At 41.1% G+C, this 23,572-nt stretch overlaps 2 protein-coding genes across 2 annotated transcripts in view; both read left to right on the top strand.

The window, feature by feature from the left end:
• Positions 1-566: 566 nt before the first annotated feature.
• On the top strand, positions 567-7,274 carry LOC308632764 (uncharacterized protein C2orf78-like; the record flags this gene model as incomplete). The annotated part of the gene is made up of 3 exons (XM_081265130.1): positions 567-663; positions 4,030-4,791; positions 5,599-7,274. 3 exons carry the CDS (start codon positions 567-569, stop codon positions 7,272-7,274), a joined length of 2,535 nt encoding a protein of 844 aa, XP_081121256.1.
• Positions 7,275-12,390: 5,116 nt separating this feature from the next.
• LOC308632763 (uncharacterized protein C2orf78-like) overlaps positions 12,391-23,572 on the top strand; it is a gene marked incomplete at both ends in the record, with an annotated part of 56,387 nt that continues 45,205 nt past the window's right edge. Inside the window, 3 exons of the mRNA XM_081265129.1 lie at positions 12,391-12,487; positions 15,855-16,616; positions 17,424-18,139. Of these exons, the coding sequence (XP_081121255.1) occupies positions 12,391-12,487; positions 15,855-16,616; positions 17,424-18,139 (1,575 nt within the window). The remainder of the gene's footprint in view (positions 12,488-15,854; positions 16,617-17,423; positions 18,140-23,572) is intronic.

The following is a 23,572-nucleotide window of genomic DNA, read 5'->3' as shown; positions in this document are numbered from 1 at the left end:
CTTCTGTGGTTCCAGAACCACTATACTTGCTCAACCTAGATGTCTCTTTCTTCCATCTCCAGGGATATTAACTGAATATGTTAATAGAATAATGTATCACTATGACCTCTTATACTGTGAAACATAATTTATAACATATTCATAATATATTAATGAACATTTAAGAGGAACACAGAGATGATATCCCTAACACAAGAGCCTGGGGGAGGGGAGCCATGGGGTGAGCCCATTATGTCCCTCCTGCAGGGCTCACCTACCAGAACTGAGCCATTTAGTTTCTATTATAACTTTCCTGTCACTTTCTCCACCCAATCAACTCTCTTGTCATTTTCCCCACCCAATCCCACCTTCTCCTTGGGAGTCTGACCACTCTATTGGCTACTTCATACCTTTAAACGGCCAGGTTTGTGACATCATTCTCCCACCAAACCTACTGCCACCTGCAGGAATCTTAGGCTTGCCATGTAGTTGTAAACAAATTTGAATCATCGCAAGTGACCAGTGACCAGTAACCAGTCATTGGAGTGGCCAGTAAACAGTGACCAGTGAACTCCATACTGGGAAACATGCATTCACTAGCCTCAGCCACCCACACATCCTCTGGGGTGATCTCCTCATCCTTTGTATCTACAATTGACGTGACCTCTTCTCTGACCATGTCAGGTGAGTAAAGAAACTTTTGAAAGTTTTTCATTAGACTTTTACCTGCCTCAATTTACTAATGGAGTCAAAAGAGCTTAGAATAATAGGGGAAAGGATGGAACTAGAAATCTGGACACCTAATTTCATTGGGAATTTGACATGTACTAGGTATAGAACTGGACTAGTTTACTCTCACAAAATCTGTTTCCTGATTTGCTACATGAGGATAACAGATTGCCCATGTTCTGGTCCCTTACTTTTCTTGCATCTTGAGGGGCATGTTTTAGAGAATGAAATCAGATTTCATGGTGGTGTTGTTTCAACTGAAAGAGACAAAACCTAGGCAGGGTGGAAACCAAGAGGTTTCCTCTGTAACAGTTTCCCTTCAAAAAGATTTCTACTTCAGTATTTCAAATTTAGTGCTGTTCATAAAAGGGACATTCACATATTTGAGAGTTTTCTATTTAAACTAGGTGAAAAGAGAAATAGGGAGAGAGGAGCAGGAGGACAGGGCTGTAAGGAGGCAGATGTTCTTGGGGAAGAAAGTTTGTGACTGTTTAAGCACAAGGCAACAGGAACTCGGTGGAGGAAGAAAATATAAAAATAAAGGAGAAGAAAATGTTAGAATAATAGAGATGAAGAGAATGATGTTCTCCAGAAAAAAAGAGGTTGGTTGGGATGGATGTGAAAGAAAAGCAAAGATTTTATTTAAACCAACAGACAGCATAGAGTGACTCTTCCCAGAGGCTGGTTTAGAGAATGTTTAGATTAACAGACCAGCAAGTAAACTAAGACTTGAATTAGGGTATCACTGGGGTAAGCAGGTTATCAGAAAAGCCACACTTGGCTGTTACACTTTTCCTAGGATCTCTTTCAACACAGATGATGTTGACAGTTTGAACATGAACATGTTAGAAGTATGTTTTAGAAATGATTCTTCCTCCAAACATGCCAAAGAAAGTGGTTCTAGACAGAGCTGGGGAAATGGCAAACCATGTCCTATTTTGTTCTGATTTTTAAACTACAGGGATTTCTAAAAAATGTTTTGTCCAAACCTGCATCAGAAGGACACATTCCTTTGTGTGATATAAGCTGTCAAGTTGAAGCTGTTTTCCATATTTACAACAGTTTTTTTTTTCTAAAAAAGACAATATACAAATAGTCATTGATGATTTCTAAATCTAAGAACCTAAAGAAAGAACTATATAAGAATAGAAATTCAAGCTCACATCTCTAATTCCGAGTTTATTTAAATAATTATGTGAAGACTTTTTGTTTTGTCTACATTTCAAATAATTGTTTGGGGCTGGGGTGTAGGGTAGCTCAAACATTTTTGTATTAATATAAAAGGGAGAAAAAAATGTCAGAAAAAAAGACAAGAATTGTTTTAAATTTGTTATTTTATTATACTGTGATTGTTTTCTCAGACTTTAGGGACAAGACTTTTCTCTAAATGTGATAATAAACTAGGCTTCTATGATTTTGTTAAAGCATTTTTTCTGTTTTTTTTTTTAAATAACCAAAAGGATTATCAGAAAATGTGTTTATATCAATTGAAATATCTACCTAGTGGAATTAATGTCTTTCATTTGTTGTTGGTAATCCTTAGAGGAAGAGAAACAAGAACAATAATGACTTTACACTTATTGTTTTTCTCTCTAGTACGTACAAAATTTCTTTCGTCCTTCCTTCTGTCCTACTTCCCTTCTTCTTTCCCTCACTCCCTCCATTTCTCTCTCCTTCCCTCCCTGCCTTGCTCCTTATGCCTTCCTTCCTTCCTCTCATTCATTCTTTCTTTCTTCTTCTCTTCTTTCCAGTTCTGAGGATTGAACACAGGGTCTCATGCATGCTAGGCAAGCATGTTACACAAGCTATATCTCCAGGATATTTTATTTCTTTTCTCAGATAGGATCTTGCTGAATTGCCCAGAGTGGCTTTGAATTCCTGGTTTCCTGCAATCCCACTGCCTCAGGCTCCCGAGTGCTGGGACCAGAGGCCCACCACAGCATGCCCAGATTCATCCTGGGTTTTGGCTTTAGTTTTCGCTTCTTCACATGGCTACCCATCTGTTCACTTTACTTAAATTTGTGTTCACTTTACTTCAAATTTGTGTTCACTTTACTTCAAATTACACACATTTTTAGTATAGCTTCTCTGTCTATATGTACTGCTTGAGAATGCATTCAAACTCACCTTCAATTATGAGCTTTGTTTTGATTAACAGTATTCACTAAAATCAAAGAGAAACATTCACTTTCATAATATTGTATGCATGATAACAGAACTCATTTCTTAGCAAATTTGATATACACTCACTTTTGCTCATATCCATATGTTCGTTACTATCTAGTCATTTCTTTTAGTTCTGAGCTGTTTTTGACTTTTGCTTCTATCTTTCCAGAACATACTGTAACTCCCTCCAAATGAAACTTTTTGTAATATCTATTTATCAGTTGTAGTTAAAGACAATACTTTTATTTTATTTATTTTTACGTGGTGCTGAGGATTGAACCCAGGGCCTCGCATGTGCTACGCAAGCGCCCTAACACTGAGCCATAACCTCAGCCCTCACATGAATCTTATGAAATATGACACTTTTATTTATGGATGAATTATCACTATTGTTATTGTTATAACCACACTAAAGATGAGTAACCTGAAGCTCAGAAAGTTTCAATTTCTTTCAAGAAGCATTTCTTGAGAAACTGAATTTCAGGTAGTCATTTTCATGTAGGATCAGCAGTTAGGCTGAAACAGGGCAAAGAATGACCCTTAAATTATCATTTGGATGGTAAAACTGAACTCCAGGAAATATCATGTGACCTGGACAAAAAAAAAAAAAAAAAAAAGGAGATACTAAAGATCACTATGGTGATATCAGTACAATTTTCGATGAACAGGGAAAAACAAATTTCTGTATCTCCAGATTTCTGGTCTTTGGAACAAGAGTCCTGCCAGGGAGAAAGTTTCCATAATCTGTTGCTGATTTTGAACTAGTCAATCTCACTTCCCTGACCCTTGGTGTACTCATTTGCTAACTGGTAATGTTGGGGTTTTCTCTGAGTTCGAAAATGCTTCAGTTCTAGGGCGAATTCAGGAGTCAACACTAGTGCAGGCTCAAAGGAAAGGTAGGACAGGTAGAAGGATGCTTATAGGGAACACTGTGTGAAGCAGACCACTTGGGACTTCTGTGCCCAATTTGAGAGAAAAGGCAGGTAATCAGAAGAGTACTTGCAGCCATCCTAAATGGAGTGATTTGGGGTCTCTCAATGATTATTGGAATCAGGGCCCTCCTGATTAGTACAACATTAAGATGTCATTGTTCCTCAAATATTGTAAGAATCTGCCTGTCTCATCAATATTTTCACCACCCTCTTCTTCCTACAGAAAATTTCCAAAATTCTTCTTTACACGGAACTGCACATTCTCTGCAGCTCTCTCTTCCTGTGGTGACCAATGCAGCTTCCCTGACAGGAAGCGTGTGCAACTTCTCCAGAGCCTCTGCTCCAGCTGCCACTTCAGCATGGTTACTGCCCTCAACCTGTGGCACCTCCTTCCAGACACTCATGGGCAGTGCCTCCCTTTATCAACATGCTAGCACAGCCATGGTGTCTGGGGTTACTGGCCAGAACCAGACGCCCATGGCACCTGCCTCCTATCCAAGTATTTCTGAGTGGTATATCCCAGGAAGTGCTGAAAAGAGCTCATCTTCACTCAGGGACTTTAATCTGACTGTCACTGACCAGAATACAGCAGATTCTTCCCTATCTATGACATCCCAGTATGACAAAACTTCCGAAGCCAATGTCATGATCCCTGGGTATCCACTACTATCTGGTAGGCTCGTCCAGGTGACACTATCTCAGATTCCAAATCAAGGACATTGCCTCTCACTACCCCACCAAGAAGGAAGCCAGGTCTACTACTATGATCATAACTCTCTGGGGACTCTGCTCTCTGGAGAACATTGGCCCTGCCTGCAATCCTATGGCTCTGTGCCATATGCAGGAAGTAGTGCCGCTGCCCCTCAACCAGAAATGGTGACAGTGCTGAAGGAAGTTCAGCCCACAAATGTCCTACCATCAGTCCCTACACCTGTGACCTACTACTCTGTGTCCACTCAAAGTAGAGAAGGAACAAATTTTCAAGGTGAGTACAAACAGCAAAAAGGGGAAGGAATAAGATTACCATTCGAAAGGAGGGTCCGTCCAGTTTTCAGCTGGTAACTGTGGGTCCACACATCCCTAGAATTCAAGTGCTGAGATTTTAACCACAATCTTGTTCAGCAGTCCCCATTTTCAGACTCTGTAAGAGAAGCATGCAGCACAGCATAATGGCCACCCATGCATTTAAGAGACCTCTAGGAGCACATGGAAGGAAGCGGCTGTTCACTATTTTTGCACTCAGTCCAGCTACACATCCACACTATAAATATATTTCCCTAATTTTACTTTGGTTTAGAAAAATGCATCAACACTTATCAGGGTGTGACACTTTAATTGTTCCTTAATTGACTGCAGGATTTAACCTCTATATGTAGAGATGCTGTCCAAAGCAGGAGTCCAAAACCCCCTACCGTTCACATTGATTTCATGAGCAACAGCTCCACCTTCTCCTAGTTCATGGTGTTAAGTGTTCTTACATTCTGGGGAGAGTGGAGAGAATTGAGGGGCCCCTATATGAGAACGAGAGACTTCATGAAAGAGTTTTTCTGTGTTTCCCACAGAGGAGACAAGTGCTCTACCGGAAACCCATGCTGCCATGGTGATGAACCAGCCCAAAAGTAAGACTTCAAGGGATCACCTGTAACTAATATGCAACTCTTACCAGATATCTGTCAGTGGTCCTTAAAAAGAGCTAATGGAAATGCTTTCTCCAAAGTAGGTGGTTTCCCTGAATAGTGTGTAGCTGGGAAGGGGAGCATCCTACTTACCATCGTCCTTGATTCCTTTGCAGGGATGGAAACTTCCCTAGGGATGGAGGCTTCCTCGGGATTGCAACCTCCAAGTCAGACATTTTGTCTGCCACAGCCTCCAGAATTCTCATACATCTGCAATAACAGAAAAAGCCAAATAACTGAGAAAAACTCACAAACTGAACTTGGGGACATTTCCACAGTAACTCCAGTCCAAAGATCTACTGATTTCTTGGCATTGCCTCCAAATCAAAGCCAGGAACAAACAGAGATTAAGAATTTGTGTGAGATTAACACCATGCTCTCAGAGCCACTGGATGCCTACCAAATTGCCATGGAGAAACAGGATCCTCCACTACTCCCTTTAGACATCCCTGAAATCCACCAGCTTCTGGCCTCCATTGGTCCTCTGGACCAAGAGGAGAAGCCACATTCTGAAAATATCCTTCTAGAAAGGAACAAAAAACATAAAGCCTCAGAGTCTCCTCATGGAACTCCTCAGGCCAAAATGCAGCTAAGGGACCTGGAATGTGCATTAGGAGAAGAAGTTGCTCACAGGGATGCAGACAGCAGTAGGGCCAATGTGCACACAGCCAAGCACTCTAACGGCAAAGCTCAGGAAGCTGCATCCAGCAGGAACAGCAAGGCTAAGGGCCATGGGCAGGAAAAGACCAAGAGAACCAGACAAAACAACTCCAAGAAAGCCGAGGAGAGGAAGCAGCCAGGCAACAAAGTCAAGGCAGAAGAGAAGCCAACTGTGCCCAAACTAAAGCGGAAGAGGAACCAACCTGAGCTTTGCCAAGAGTCCTTTAAAAAACCTCGGAGCTGTCTCAGCATGCGCATGTTGGAGTCGGTGCAGGTTTTCCACGCACTGGGGAAGAAGAATGATAAGAAAACTGGGCTCTCTTCCTTCCGGGCCCCGGGAAACTCAGGCAGTACCCAAGACCCCCGTCCATGCCCAGCTATGAAACCATGGCTGGTGGTTAAGGGTCCTGAGAAATCACAAGTCAAAGCCCAGAATCCACATATCAGTGCTGAAGGAGAGGGTCCCCCTCCATTAATTGATGAGCCTCCACCACCTGGGAAGGTTAAATTGGTACCTTTGCCTTTTCTGACGCAGGAGAAACCTCCACCTCGACCAGTAATCAATAGGAGGCCACAGTCTCTGGCCTCACAGAGACCTACTGGGGCTTACCCTGCCCAGCCTGGCCCTGCTAGCTCAGCTCAACCCATGGCAGTCAACACATCCCAAACACCTACTGCCAACCCATCTTGGATGCGTCCTGCCAAGCCAGCTCAGCCCGTTTTGACTCATGCCATTCAGTCAGGTGTGAGCGCTTCTAAACAGCCTAGTGTCCCTTGCTCTGCTGCTTCTGGGCCTGCACCCTACAAAACATCATCTTGTACTTCTCTTCATTGGCAACCCGTTCCCAGGGTTGGGACCAAGCCCCAGTCACAACCACCCAAGCCTCAAAACCAATATCTCCTCCAAGACTTTGCCTTACAACCAATTCCATGGAGGAAACCCAATGTTCCTGGGCAAGTACTATCAACTCCCATCACCAAACAGCAGAGGCCAGAGCGGGAAGCCATGAAGAAGAAGGCTCAACAAGAGCGTGAGAATGCTGCCAAGTACACTGCAATGGGGAGAGTGCAGTGTTTCATTGAGAGGGAAAGAGAGATGGAGATTTCTCGCTACTATGGCTACATAATGTAAGAGCTGCAAAGATCAGTGGTGCAACTTAGGGACCAAATAGTTTTCCACATGTATACAGATAGAGTGATACACATTTATTTATTCTCAGATGCTTTCAAAGTTTAATAAAATTACATAGAGAAATGTAATATAATTCACTAATATATAATAAAGAGGCCTTCTGGTACCACTGAGAATTGTTAGAAAATAAAGAGGCCTTTGGGTACTACATGGGTTCCAAACAGTGTTCTCATATACACATAGATAGATAGATAGATGAAAATTTATTCATATTTGAAAAGGTAATATAGTTTAATAAAGAAATGCTATAGTATTGATTAGAGGGTAAGTAATAAAGAGGCTTTATATTGCCATTTGAATACCAAATAGTTTTCCACATATATATACAGACAGGTACATAGATACAAAAGTGTTCACTTATATATTTTTAAGACTTAATATAGTTGAATAAAGAAATGTAATAGTATTGTTTGAGAGATAAGTAATAAAGATGCTTTCTGGTATTGCCTGGGCGTCACATAGTTTTCCACAAGTGTAGATACAAATTTTATAAATATGTAGATACAAAGATACAAATGAATTCATTCTAATATATTTTTAAAGTTTAGTCAAATTGAATGAAGAAATTCCATAGAATTGGTTAATAGATAATAAAGAGGCCTTGTGTTAGCACTTGGCTATCAAACATTTGTCCTCATAGACCTATGAATATGTACTCATTCCAATATACTTTTAAAACTTAATAAAATTGAATAAAGAAATGTAATGGAATTGATTAATAGAAAATAAACAGGAATTTTGAGTTTGAATGGCTGTTAAGTGTGGTTTAGTTTGGTAGCGATGGGGATCACAGCCTGCATGAGAAGAAAGGAACTCAAATTTGGCCAGGATAATAGAAGTAAAGGCTAGGAATGGGGGAAAGAGGAAGGCATGTAATCCAGCACTAGGAAGGCAAAAAGAAGAGAGATGTATGGTTTTACTGGAAGAATCAGGAATTGGCAAAATGGCTGACCAATAACACAATGTTTGAAACTAGGGTTAAAATGGTAAAATGTCAAGCAAGTTGAAAATGATAGGAGATGGGTTCAGGTTGACCAGAAGAAATACAAAAATCAAACAAAAAACTCTCATGGAGAATGGCCTAGTTTTTCGTCTACCTGAAAGGCATTTTACAAAAGAAGATTCAGGGCACATCTCCACCATATTTGGGTCACTTAAGATCCTAGCTGGGAAAGGTGAATACAAAACACGGGGAATCTACCAGGGGTGTTAGAGGGTTCACAGTTACCCTGAGGGAAGCTGATAACCTGGGACTTGGCCAAGTGAACTCAGCAGCATGAGGCCCACCCAGAACATGGCCTGGAATAAATCACCATTGACTCAACACCCATGCACCAGGGCAGCAGAGAGGCACTACTTGAATTAACCTTCACACACAAGGCCAGTATCACTCTGACACTTTACTAATTCTCGAGAAGCAAGGCCTCAATCTGAGGCTTGTGTCCTCAAGTCCTCAGTGTTGGCAAGGGCCCCTGCAGGCAGCCAACCTGGCTTTCAGAGCACAGCATAGAGACGTTGGTTCCAAAGTTAATCATGCTTGCAATGCTCCAAAGGACCCGAACTCCTGAGATCATGGAAAGTGCACCCTGAGTTTGAAAGGGATACAATGGCCTTGATTAAGGGAAATAGGCTCCCCAAGGATAGGACCTGCTAAAATTGTTTTCCTAGAACTAACAAATCTGTTAATCTTCACCTTTATCATAATAGCCTTTCTTCTCCCTATTCTTAACTGTGTACAAAAAACATTTTCTTAATGAGGTGACCTGTCTGGCTCAAGCCCTCTCCAGAATACAGTCCAAATTTCTGAAACCACAAAAGGAAGACTGTGCCTGAGCCCCAAGTCTACTCCCACATATACTCTTCTTCAGCCTCAACCACCAGAGAACCCATGTTCTTTTCCAGAACTCTGAGACAAGGGGTCCTCCTACTTCACCCTTTCTCACCAAGAAGCAACCAGATCTGAAATCATTGCCACTATTCATTATGACTTCTCACAGTCTGAAATAAAAGATATGCAAATGACAACCCAAAAACAGTGTGGCCTAGGAAGAGGGAGGGAGGGAAAAGCAGAACATTGATAACATTGATCCTTTCCCAATACTTCCTTTCCCAGTGACATAAAAATCCCTGGGAAGGAAGCAAACATCACTCAGTGACAAAACATCCCTGGAAAAGGGCAAGAATTGGTCCTTTCCCAATATATCCATTCTCAGGGATAGGACAATGCACCCTCCATTTTTGCCCTATGAAAACACTGCCGATAAAAACAAATTTCTAGTTTTTGCAACCTTTTTCCTGAATGCCCACGTCCTGTTAAAGTCTTCAATGGGTAAGTTACCTCCCAGTTTGTAACCTATATAAACCCAGATCAGCAGCCATTTCTAACCAAAAAGTCTCCCCATCTGATGCCTGACTCCACAGCTGAATAAAGGCTTTGCTGAATTCATGAGGTCTGCACCCGTCTCCATCATCTCCATCTCCTTAACCTATAGTAGCTGGGGATACCCTTGATTTCTAAGAGAACATAAGGAATGATCTGGCTTACAGATACTCACTGTATGTTCTTAGTCTTACATTACATGCCAGTATTATAGAAGTAAGCTATCTGAGGTGTGCAACTGAGATAAAAAGAAAAAAAAAATATACCCTGAAAAAGTTGACATACTCCAAGCCATATCTTTATACCACCAAACATTTCACAATCCCTCCTAGCTAAGAATTATCCCACACACAACCAGCAAAAAATAAATTATATTCCATAATTAGCAGTGTAAGAGATGGGAAAATAGGCCTGTAAATGCAATATTTATCTTTATTTATGAGCAATTTTTTCTATATATGCGCTTGTCTTCCTGTGGGTTCTTGACATCGTGAATCACACTATCTACACATGTCTCTAAACAAGTCCAAAAATTAAATAAAGGTCCACTGACGATTAACAGAAAATTTTTTTAAAAAACAACTTACCACATTTCTGGTGGGGTGACACACGTCTATAATCCCAGCAGCTTGGGAGACTGAGGCAGGAAGATCGCAAGTTCAAAGCATACATCAGCAATGGCAAGGTGCTAAGCAACTCAGTGCGACCATGTTTCTAATAAAACATAAAATAGGGCTGGTGATGTGGCTCAGTGGTAGAGTTCAATCCCTGGTAAACCCCCACCACCAAAAAAAAAAAAAAAAAAAAAAACCTTACCACCAAGGAAAATGATTAAATCCCATAGTTGTACTCCCCCAAACCAGCTCAGTACTCATATATATATTATTACCAATTCAGTCCTGACTGACTTTATCGCATTACAAGAGAAAGTGGTGAAACTAACACTCTCCAGGGGATCAAAAGCAAAAGCGATTTAGATGAAGTTGGGCTGAACAGACACACCCCTTCCTTGGGTGCACAGCATAACCACAATGCTTTTTCCACAAGCCTCTCTTTGCATGTCTACACAAATCCATCAGGCCCTAAGCAACATAGTGAGACCCTGTCTCTAAAAAAAATAAAAAGGGCTGGGGATGTGAGGTAATGGGAAAGTGTCCCTGGTTTAAATTCCAAGGACCCGACCCCCCAGCAAAAAAAAAAAAAAAATAAAAAAAAAAAAAAAATTGCCCCTTTTATTAACACAAAATGAGACCTCAATGAGTTGACTTGTTTCTAACAAAAAGTTAAAATTTAAAAGTCCATGTTAACCTCTCTTTTCTTTATGTTATCCATACTTCTTTATGTTCTCTTAATGTTGTAACTTTTCTCCTGGCCTTCCACCCAAACATGCAAGACAAAGAATGTGAGAAGCCCAAGATTCTATAGTGGCTGTTTGCATGGGGGAGGAAGTCACAGTAACTGCCACACTGGATCCTCTTACATAAGAAGAGAGAAAGGATCCTCAGTGCCTCTCACATATGAAAGAGGCTGATGGCAGAAAGTCTACATGACCAAGGAGCTGTCCTCAGGAAATTATAAGTTAAAGGAGTACAACAAAAATCCAGAGAGGGAAATTTTACAGTCAACTGAGTCTTCCACCTCTCTAGAGTTTCTGCTATTGTTCAGAGTTCATTTTTCAAAGAATCAACTCACAGAAAAAAAGACCCCTGCTTCTGCAAGTTAAAATAAAGTAATATCAATGTGTACAAGAATGCAGACTCAAGGCTTGTCCATGAAAAAATGTCTACAATGAAGAGGGTTGGGGGAAGGAGAGCAGAAGAGAGTTACCAGTCTAACCTGGCCCAGCCCAGGCCAAAGAAAGCAGGGATCAAGGAGAAACTAAAGAGAATCTTGGGCCACATCATTCCCCAGAGAATGCACTCAAGGAACTTCCCCCTAGGGCTCGGATTGTGGCTCAGTGGTAGAACGTTAGCCTAGCACACGTGAGACACTGGGCTTGACCCATGAATAAAATAAAAGTATTGGGTCCATCTACAACTAAGAAAAAAAATTAGTTTTTAACCCCTTTCTGAATGCTTGAATACTGCAGTAACTTCACTAATCAAATCAACTTCTGTGGTTCCAGAACCACTATACTTGCTCAACCTAGATGTCTCTTTCTTCCATCTCCAGGGATATTAACTGAATATGTTAATAGAATAATGTATCACTATGACCTCTTATACTGTGAAACATAATTTATAACATATTCATAATATATTAATGAACATTTAAGAGGAACACAGAGATGATATCCCTAACACAAGAGCCTGGGGGAGGGGAGCCATGGGGTGAGCCCATTATGTCCCTCCTGCAGGGCTCACCTACCAGAACTGAGCCATTTAGTTTCTATTATAACTTTCCTGTCACTTTCTCCACCCAATCAACTCTCTTGTCATTTTCCCCACCCAATCCCACCTTCTCCTTGGGAGTCTGACCACTCTATTGGCTACTTCATACCTTTAAACGGCCAGGTTTGTGACATCATTCTCCCACCAAACCTACTGCCACCTGCAGGAATCTTAGGCTTGCCATGTAGTTGTAAACAAATTTGAATCATCGCAAGTGACCAGTGACCAGTAACCAGTCATTGGAGTGGCCAGTAAACAGTGACCAGTGAACTCCATACTGGGAAACATGCATTCACTAGCCTCAGCCACCCACACATCCTCTGGGGTGATCTCCTCATCCTTTGTATCTACAATTGACGTGACCTCTTCTCTGACCATGTCAGGTGAGTAAAGAAACTTTTGAAAGTTTTTCATTAGACTTTTACCTGCCTCAATTTACTAATGGAGTCAAAAGAGCTTAGAATAATAGGGGAAAGGATGGAACTAGAAATCTGGACACCTAATTTCATTGGGAATTTGACATGTACTAGGTATAGAACTGGACTAGTTTACTCTCACAAAATCTGTTTCCTGATTTGCTACATGAGGATAACAGATTGCCCATGTTCTGGTCCCTTACTTTTCTTGCATCTTGAGGGGCATGTTTTAGAGAATGAAATCAGATTTCATGGTGGTGTTGTTTCAACTGAAAGAGACAAAACCTAGGCAGGGTGGAAACCAAGAGGTTTCCTCTGTAACAGTTTCCCTTCAAAAAGATTTCTACTTCAGTATTTCAAATTTAGTGCTGTTCATAAAAGGGACATTCACATATTTGAGAGTTTTCTATTTAAACTAGGTGAAAAGAGAAATAGGGAGAGAGGAGCAGGAGGACAGGGCTGTAAGGAGGCAGATGTTCTTGGGGAAGAAAGTTTGTGACTGTTTAAGCACAAGGCAACAGGAACTCGGTGGAGGAAGAAAATATAAAAATAAAGGAGAAGAAAATGTTAGAATAATAGAGATGAAGAGAATGATGTTCTCCAGAAAAAAAGAGGTTGGTTGGGATGGATGTGAAAGAAAAGCAAAGATTTTATTTAAACCAACAGACAGCATAGAGTGACTCTTCCCAGAGGCTGGTTTAGAGAATGTTTAGATTAACAGACCAGCAAGTAAACTAAGACTTGAATTAGGGTATCACTGGGGTAAGCAGGTTATCAGAAAAGTCACACTTGGCTGTTACACTTTTCCTAGGATCTCTTTCAACACAGATGATGTTGACAGTTTGAACATGAACATGTTAGAAGTATGTTTTAGAAATGATTCTTCCTCCAAACATGCCAAAGAAAGTGGTTCTAGACAGAGCTGGGGAAATGGCAAACCATGTCCTATTTTGTTCTGATTTTTAAACTACAGGGATTTCTAAAAAATGTTTTGTCCAAACCTGCATCAGAAGGACACATTCCTTTGTGTGATATAAGCTGTCAAGTTGAAGCTGTTTTCCATATTTACAACAGTTTTTTTTTTCTAAAAAAGACAATATACAAATAGTCATTGATGATTTCTAAATCTAAGAACCTAAAGAAAGAACTATATAAGAATAGAAATTCAAGCTCACATCTCTAATTCCGAGTTTATTTAAATAATTATGTGAAGACTTTTTGTTTTGTCTACATTTCAAATAATTGTTTGGGGCTGGGGTGTAGGGTAGCTCAAACATTTTTGTATTAATATAAAAGGGAGAAAAAAATGTCAGAAAAAAAGACAAGAATTGTTTTAAATTTGTTATTTTATTATACTGTGATTGTTTTCTCAGACTTTAGGGACAAGACTTTTCTCTAAATGTGATAATAAACTAGGCTTCTATGATTTTGTTAAAGCATTTTTTCTGTTTTTTTTTTAAATAACCAAAAGGATTATCAGAAAATGTGTTTATATCAATTGAAATATCTACCTAGTGGAATTAATGTCTTTCATTTGTTGTTGGTAATCCTTAGAGGAAGAGAAACAAGAACAATAATGACTTTACACTTATTGTTTTTCTCTCTAGTACGTACAAAATTTCTTTCGTCCTTCCTTCTGTCCTACTTCCCTTCTTCTTTCCCTCACTCCCTCCATTTCTCTCTCCTTCCCTCCCTGCCTTGCTCCTTATGCCTTCCTTCCTTCCTCTCATTCATTCTTTCTTTCTTCTTCTCTTCTTTCCAGTTCTGAGGATTGAACACAGGGTCTCATGCATGCTAGGCAAGCATGTTACACAAGCTATATCTCCAGGATATTTTATTTCTTTTCTCAGATAGGATCTTGCTGAATTGCCCAGAGTGGCTTTGAATTCCTGGTTTCCTGCAATCCCACTGCCTCAGGCTCCCGAGTGCTGGGACCAGAGGCCCACCACAGCATGCCCAGATTCATCCTGGGTTTTGGCTTTAGTTTTCGCTTCTTCACATGGCTACCCATCTGTTCACTTTACTTAAATTTGTGTTCACTTTACTTCAAATTTGTGTTCACTTTACTTCAAATTACACACATTTTTAGTATAGCTTCTCTGTCTATATGTACTGCTTGAGAATGCATTCAAACTCACCTTCAATTATGAGCTTTGTTTTGATTAACAGTATTCACTAAAATCAAAGAGAAACATTCACTTTCATAATATTGTATGCATGATAACAGAACTCATTTCTTAGCAAATTTGATATACACTCACTTTTGCTCATATCCATATGTTCGTTACTATCTAGTCATTTCTTTTAGTTCTGAGCTGTTTTTGACTTTTGCTTCTATCTTTCCAGAACATACTGTAACTCCCTCCAAATGAAACTTTTTGTAATATCTATTTATCAGTTGTAGTTAAAGACAATACTTTTATTTTATTTATTTTTACGTGGTGCTGAGGATTGAACCCAGGGCCTCGCATGTGCTACGCAAGCGCCCTAACACTGAGCCATAACCTCAGCCCTCACATGAATCTTATGAAATATGACACTTTTATTTATGGATGAATTATCACTATTGTTATTGTTATAACCACACTAAAGATGAGTAACCTGAAGCTCAGAAAGTTTCAATTTCTTTCAAGAAGCATTTCTTGAGAAACTGAATTTCAGGTAGTCATTTTCATGTAGGATCAGCAGTTAGGCTGAAACAGGGCAAAGAATGACCCTTAAATTATCATTTGGATGGTAAAACTGAACTCCAGGAAATATCATGTGACCTGGACAAAAAAAAAAAAAAAAAAAAAAGGAGATACTAAAGATCACTATGGTGATATCAGTACAATTTTCGATGAACAGGGAAAAACAAATTTCTGTATCTCCAGATTTCTGGTCTTTGGAACAAGAGTCCTGCCAGGGAGAAAGTTTCCATAATCTGTTGCTGATTTTGAACTAGTCAATCTCACTTCCCTGACCCTTGGTGTACTCATTTGCTAACTGGTAATGTTGGGGTTTTCTCTGAGTTCGAAAATGCTTCAGTTCTAGGGCGAATTCAGGAGTCAACACTAGTGCAGGCTCAAAGGAAAGGTAGGACAGGTAGAAGGATGCTTATAGGGAACACTGTGTGAAGCAGACCACTTGGGACTTCTGTGCCCAATTTGAGAGAAAAGGCAGGTAATCAGAAGAGTACTTGCAGCCATCCTAAATGGAGTGATTTGGGGTCTCTCAATGATTATTGGAATCAGGGCCCTCCTGATTAGTACAACATTAAGATGTCATTGTTCCTCAAATATTGTAAGAATCTGCCTGTCTCATCAATATTTTCACCACCCTCTTCTTCCTACAGAAAATTTCCAAAATTCTTCTTTACACGGAACTGCACATTCTCTGCAGCTCTCTCTTCCTGTGGTGACCAATGCAGCTTCCCTGACAGGAAGCGTGTGCAACTTCTCCAGAGCCTCTGCTCCAGCTGCCACTTCAGCATGGTTACTGCCCTCAACCTGTGGCACCTCCTTCCAGACACTCATGGGCAGTGCCTCCCTTTATCAACATGCTAGCACAGCCATGGTGTCTGGGGTTACTGGCCAGAACCAGACGCCCATGGCACCTGCCTCCTATCCAAGTATTTCTGAGTGGTATATCCCAGGAAGTGCTGAAAAGAGCTCATCTTCACTCAGGGACTTTAATCTGACTGTCACTGACCAGAATACAGCAGATTCTTCCCTATCTATGACATCCCAGTATGACAAAACTTCCGAAGCCAATGTCATGATCCCTGGGTATCCACTACTATCTGGTAGGCTCGTCCAGGTGACACTATCTCAGATTCCAAATCAAGGACATTGCCTCTCACTACCCCACCAAGAAGGAAGCCAGGTCTACTACTATGATCATAACTCTCTGGGGACTCTGCTCTCTGGAGAACATTGGCCCTGCCTGCAATCCTATGGCTCTGTGCCATATGCAGGAAGTAGTGCCGCTGCCCCTCAACCAGAAATGGTGACAGTGCTGAAGGAAGTTCAGCCCACAAATGTCCTACCATCAGTCCCTACACCTGTGACCTACTACTCTGTGTCCACTCAAAGTAGAGAAGGAACAAATTTTCAAGGTGAGTACAAACAGCAAAAAGGGGAAGGAATAAGATTACCATTCGAAAGGAGGGTCCGTCCAGTTTTCAGCTGGTAACTGTGGGTCCACACATCCCTAGAATTCAAGTGCTGAGATTTTAACCACAATCTTGTTCAGCAGTCCCCATTTTCAGACTCTGTAAGAGAAGCATGCAGCACAGCATAATGGCCACCCATGCATTTAAGAGACCTCTAGGAGCACATGGAAGGAAGCGGCTGTTCACTATTTTTGCACTCAGTCCAGCTACACATCCACACTATAAATATATTTCCCTAATTTTACTTTGGTTTAGAAAAATACATCAACACATATCAGGGTGTGACACTTTAATTGTTCCTTAATTGACTGCAGGATTTAACCTCTGTATGTAGAGTTGCTGTCCAAAGCAGGAGTCCAAAACCCCCTACCATTCACATTGATTTCATGAGCAACAGCTCCACCTTCTCCTAGTTCATGGTGTTAAGTGTTCTTACATTCTGGGGAGAGTGGAGAGAATTGAGGGGCCCCTATATGAGAACGAGAGACTTCATGAAAGAGTTTTTCTGTGTTTCCCACAGAGGAGACAAGTGCTCTACCGGAAACCCATGCTGCCATGGTGATGAACCAGCCCAAAAGTAAGACTTCAAGGGATCACCTGTAACTAATACGCAACTCTTAACAGATATCTGTCAGTGGTCCTTAAAAAGAGCTAATGGAAATGCTTTCTCCAAAGTAGGTGGTTTCCCTGAATAGTGTGTCGCTGGGAAGGGGAGCATCCTACTTACCATCGTCCTTGATTCCTTTGCAGGGATGGAAACTTCCCTAGGGATGGAGGCTTCCTTGGGACTGCAATCTCCAAGTCAGACATTTTGTCTGCCACAGCCTCCAGAATTCTCATACATCTGCAAAAACAGAAAAAGCCAAATACTTGAGAAAAACTCACAAACTGAACTTGGGGACATTTCCACAATAACTCCAGTCCAAACATCTACTGATTTCTTGGCATTGCCTCCAAATCAAAGCCAGGAGCAAACAGAGATTAAGAATTTGTGTGAGATTAACACCATGCTCTCAGAGCCACTGGATGCCTACCAAATTGCCATGGAGAAACAGGATCCTCCACTACTCCCTTTAGACATCCCTGAAATCCACCAGCTTCTGGCCTCCATTGGTCCTCTGGACCAAGAGGAGAAGCCACATTCTGAAAATATCCTTCTAGAAAGGAACAAAAAACATAAAGCCTCAGAGTCTCCTCATGGAACTCCTCAGGCCAAAATGCAGCTAAGGGACCTGGAATGTGCATTAGGAGGAGAAGCTGCTCCCAGGGATGCAGACAGCAGTAGGGCCAATGTGCACACAGCCAAGCACCCTAACAGCAGAGCTCAGGAAGCTGCAGCCAGCAGGAACAGCAAGGCTAAGGGCCATGGGCAGGAAAAGACCAAGAGAACCAGAGAAAACAACTCCAAGAAAGCCGAGGAGAGGAAGCAGCCAGGCAACAAAGTCAAGGCACAAGAGAAGCCAACTGTGCCCAAACTAAAGCGGAAGAGGAACCAACCTGAGCTTTGCCAAGAGTCCTTTAAAAAACCTCGGAGCTCTCTCAGCATGCACATGTTGGAGTCGGTGCAGGTTTTCCACGCACTGGGGAAGAAGAATGATAAGAAAACTGGGCTCTCTTCCTTCCGGGCCCCGGGAAACTCAGGCAGTACCCAAGACCCCCGTCCATGCCCAGCTATGAAACCATGGCTGGTGGTTAAGGGTCCTGAGAAATCACAAGTCAAAGCCCAGAATCCAGATATCAGTGCTGAAGGAGAGGGTCCCCCTCCATTAATTGATGAGCCTCCACCACCTGGGAAGGTTAAATTGGTACCTTTGCCTTTTCTGACGCAGGAGAAACCTCCACCTCGACCAGTAATCAATAGGAGGCCACAGTCTCTGGCCTCACAGAGACCTACTGGGGCTTACCCTGCCCAGCCTGGCCCTGCTAGCTCAGCTCAACCCATGGCAGTCAACACATCCCAAACACCTACTGCCAACCCATCTTGGATGCGTCCTGCCAAGCCAGCTCAGCCCGTTTTGACTCATGCCATTCAGTCAGGTGTGAGCGCTTCTAAACAGCCTAGTGTCCCTTGCTCTGCTGCTTCTGGGCCTGCACCCTACAAAACATCATCTTGTACTTCTCTTCATTGGCAACCCGTTCCCAGGGTTGGGACCAAGCCCCAGTCACAACCACCCAAGCCTCAAAACCAATATCTCCTCCAAGACTTTGCCTTACAACCAATTCCATGGAGGAAACCCAATGTTCCTGGGCAAGTACTATCAACTCCCATCACCAAACAGCAGAGGCCAGAGCGGGAAGCCATGAAGAAGAAGGCTCAACAAGAGCGTGAGAATGCTGCCAAGTACACTGCAATGGGGAGAGTGCAGTGTTTCATTGAGAGGGAAAGAGAGATGGAGATCTCTCGCTACTATGGCTACATAATGTAAGAGCTGCAAAGATCAGTGGTGCAACTTAGGGACCAAATAGTTTTCCACATGTATACAGATAGAGTGATACACATTTATTTATTCTCAGATGCTTTCAAAGTTTAATAAAATTACATAGAGAAATGTAATATAATTCACTAATATATAATAAAGAGGCCTTCTGGTACCACTGAGAATTGTTAGAAAATAAAGAGGCCTTTGGGTACTACATGGGTACCAAATAGTGTTCTCATATACACATAGATAGATAGATGAGAATTTATTCATATTTGAAAAGGTAATATAGTTTAATAAAGAAATGCTATAGTATTGATTAGAGGGTAAGTAATAAAGAGGCTTTATATTGCCATTTGAATACCAAATAGTTTTCCACATATATATACAGACAGGTACATAGATACAAAAGTGTTCACTTATATATTTTTAAGACTTAATACAGTTGAATAAAGAAATGTAATAGTATTGTTTGAGAGATAAGTAATAAAGATGCTTCCTGGTATTGCCTGGGCATCACATAGTTTTCCACAAGTGTAGATACAAATTTTATAACTATGTAGATACAAAGATACAAATGTATTCATTCTAATATATTTTTAAAGTTTAGTCAAATTGAATGAAGAAATTCCATAGAATTGGTTAATAGATAATAAAGAGGCCTTGTGTTAGCACTTGGCTATCAAACATTTGTCCTCATAGACCTATGAATATGTACTCATTCCAATATACTTTTAAAACTTAATAAAATTGAATAAAGAAATGTAATGGAATTGATTAATAGAAAATAAACAGGAATTTTGAGTTTGAATGGCTGTTAAGTGTGGTTTAGTTTGGTAGCGATGGGGATCACAGCCTGCATGAGAAGAAAGGAACTCAAATTTGGCCAGGATAATAGAAGTAAAGGCTAGGAATGGGGGAAAGAGGAAGGCATGTAATCCAGCACTAGGAAGGCAAAAAGAAGAGAGATGTATGGTTTTACTGGAAGAATCAGGAATTGGCAAAATGGCTGACCAATAACACAATGTTTGAAACTAGGGTTAAAATGGTAAAATGTCAAGCAAGTTGAAAATGATAGGAGATGGGTTCAGGTTGACCAGAAGAAATACAAAAATCAAACAAAAAACTCTCATGGAGAATGGCCTAGTTTTTCGTCTACCTGAAAGGCATTTTACAAAAGAAGATTCAGGGCACATCTCCACCATATTTGGGTCACTTAAGATCCTAGCTGGGAAAGGTGAATACAAAACACGGGGAATCTACCAGGGGTGTTAGAGGGTTCACAGTTACCCTGAGGGAAGCTGATAACCTGGGACTTGGCCAAGTGAACTCAGCAGCATGAGGCCCACCCAGAACACGGCCTGGAATAAATCACCATTGACTCAACACCCATGCACCAGGGCAGCAGAGAGGCACTACTTGAATTAACCTTCACACACAAGGCCAGTATCACTCTGACACTTTACTAATTCTCGAGAAGCAAGGCCTCAATCTGAGGCTTGTGTCCTCAAGTCCTCAGTGTTGGCAAGGGCCCCTGCAGGCAGCCAACCTGGCTTTCAGACCACAGCATAGAGACGTTGGTTCCAAAGTTAATCATGCTTGCAATGCTCCAAAGGACCCGAACTCCTGAGATCATGGAAAGTGCACCCTGAGTTTGAAAGGGATACAATGGCCTTGATTAAGGGAAATAGGCTCCCCAAGGATAGGACCTGCTAAAATTGTTTTCCTAGAACTAACAAATCTGTTAATCTTCACCTTTATCATAATAGCCTTTCTTCTCCCTATTCTTAACTGTGTACAAAAAACATTTTCTTAATGAGGTGACCTGTCTGGCTCAAGCCCTCTCCAGAATACAGTCCAAATTTCTGAAACCACAAAAGGAAGACTGTGCCTGAGCCCCAAGTCTACTCCCACATATACTCTTCTTCAGCCTCAACCACCAGAGAACCCATGTTCTTTTCCAGAACTCTGAGACAAGGGGTCCTCCTACTTCACCCTTTCTCACCAAGAAGCAACCAGATCTGAAATCATTGCCACTATTCATTATGACTTCTCACAGTCTGAAATAAAAGATATGCAAATGACAACCCAAAAACAGTGTGGCCTAGGAAGAGGGAGGGAGGGAAAAGCAGAACATTGATAACATTGATCCTTTCCCAATACTTCCTTTCCCAGTGACATAAAAATCCCTGGGAAGGAAGCAAACATCACTCAGTGACAAAACATCCCTGGAAAAGGGCAAGAATTGGTCCTTTCCCAATATATCCATTCTCAGGGATAGGACAATGCACCCTCCATTTTTGCCCTATGAAAACACTGCCGATAAAAACAAATTTCTAGTTTTTGCAAACTTTTTCCTGAATGCCCACGTCCTGTTAAAGTCTTCAATGGGTAAGTTACCTCCCAGTTTGTAACCTATATAAACCCAGATCAGCAGCCATTTCTAACCAAAAAGTCTCCCCATCTGATGCCTGACTCCACAGCTGAATAAAGGCTTTGCTGAATTCATGAGGTCTGCACCCGTCTCCATCATCTCCATCTCCTTAACCTATAGTAGCTGGGGATACCCTTGATTTCTAAGAGAACATAAGGAATGATCTGGCTTACAGATACTCACTGTATGTTCTTAGTCTTACATTACATGCCAGTATTATAGAAGTAAGCTATCTGAGGTGTGCAACTGAGATAAAAAGAAAAAAAAAATATACCCTGAAAAAGTTGACATACTCCAAGCCATATCTTTATACCACCAAACATTTCACAATCCCTCCTAGCTAAGAATTATCCCACACACAACCAGCAAAAAATAAATTATATTCCATAATTAGCAGTGTAAGAGATGGGAAAATAGGCCTGTAAATGCAATATTTATCTTTATTTATGAGCAATTTTTTCTATATATGCGCTTGTCTTCCTGTGGGTTCTTGACATCGTGAATCACACTATCTACACATGTCTCTAAACAAGTCCAAAAATTAAATAAAGGTCCACTGACGATTAACAGAAAATTTTTTTAAAAAACAACTTACCACATTTCTGGTGGGGTGACACACGTCTATAATCCCAGCAGCTTGGGAGACTGAGGCAGGAAGATCGCAAGTTCAAAGCATACATCAGCAATGGCAAGGTGCTAAGCAACTCAGTGCGACCATGTTTCTAATAAAACATAAAATAGGGCTGGTGATGTGGCTCAGTGGTAGAGTTCAATCCCTGGTAAACCCCCACCACCAAAAAAAAAAAAAAAAAAAAAAAAAAAAAAAAAAAAAAAAAAAAAAAAAAAACCTTACCACCAAGGAAAATGATTAAATCCCATAGTTGTACTCCCCCAAACCAGCTCAGTACTCATATATATATTATTACCAATTCAGTCCTGACTGACTTTATCGCATTACAAGAGAAAGTGGTGAAACTAACACTCTCCAGGGGATCAAAAGCAAAAGCAATTTAGATGAAGTTGGGCTGAACAGACACACCCCTTCCTTGGGTGCACAGCATAACCACAATGCTTTTTCCACAAGCCTCTCTTTGCATGTCTACACAAATCCATCAGGCCCTAAGCAACATAGTGAGACCCTGTCTCTAAAAAAAATAAAAAGGGCTGGGGATGTGAGGTAATGGGAAAGTGTCCCTGGTTTAAATTCCAAGGACCCGACCCCCCAGCAAAAAAAAAAAAAAAAAAAAAAAAAAAAAAATTAATTGCCCCTTTTATTAACACAAAATGAGACCTCAATGAGTTGACTTGTTTCTAACAAAAAGTTAAAATTTAAAAGTCCATGTTAACCTCTCTTTTCTTTATGTTATCCATACTTCTTTATGTTCTCTTAATGTTGTAACTTTTCTCCTGGCCTTCCACCCAAACATGCAAGACAAAGAATGTGAGAAGCCCAAGATTCTATAGTGGCTGTTTGCATGGGGGAGGAAGTCACAGTAACTGCCACACTGGATCCTCTTACATAAGAAGAGAGAAAGGATCCTCAGTGCCTCTCACATATGAAAGAGGCTGATGGCAGAAAGTCTACATGACCAAGGAGCTGTCCTCAGGAAATTATAAGTTAAAGGAGTACAACAAAAATCCAGAGAGGGAAATTTTACAGTCAACTGAGTCTTCCACCTCTCTAGAGTTTCTGCTATTGTTCAGAGTTCATTTTTCAAAGAATCAACTCACAGAAAAAAAGACCCCTGCTTCTGCAAGTTAAAATAAAGTAATATCAATGTGTACAAGAATGCAGACTCAAGGCTTGTCCATGAAAAAATGTCTACAATGAAGAGGGTTGGGGGAAGGAGAGCAGAAGAGAGTTACCAGTCTAACCTGGCCCAGCCCAGGCCAAAGAAAGCAGGGATCAAGGAGAAACTAAAGAGAATCTTGGGCCACATCATTCCCCAGAGAATGCACTCAAGGAACTTCCCCCTAGGGCTCGGATTGTGGCTCAGTGGTAGAACGTTAGCCTAGCACACGTGAGACACTGGGCTTGACCCATG

The sequence above is a fragment of the Spermophilus citellus genome (genome assembly GCF_964194105.1).
Source record: "Spermophilus citellus genome assembly, chromosome: 13".
Taxonomy (NCBI): domain Eukaryota; kingdom Metazoa; phylum Chordata; class Mammalia; order Rodentia; family Sciuridae; genus Spermophilus; species Spermophilus citellus.
The sequence above is the reverse complement of the archived record's forward strand: the minus strand, read 5'-3'. Positions and strand labels throughout refer to the sequence as shown.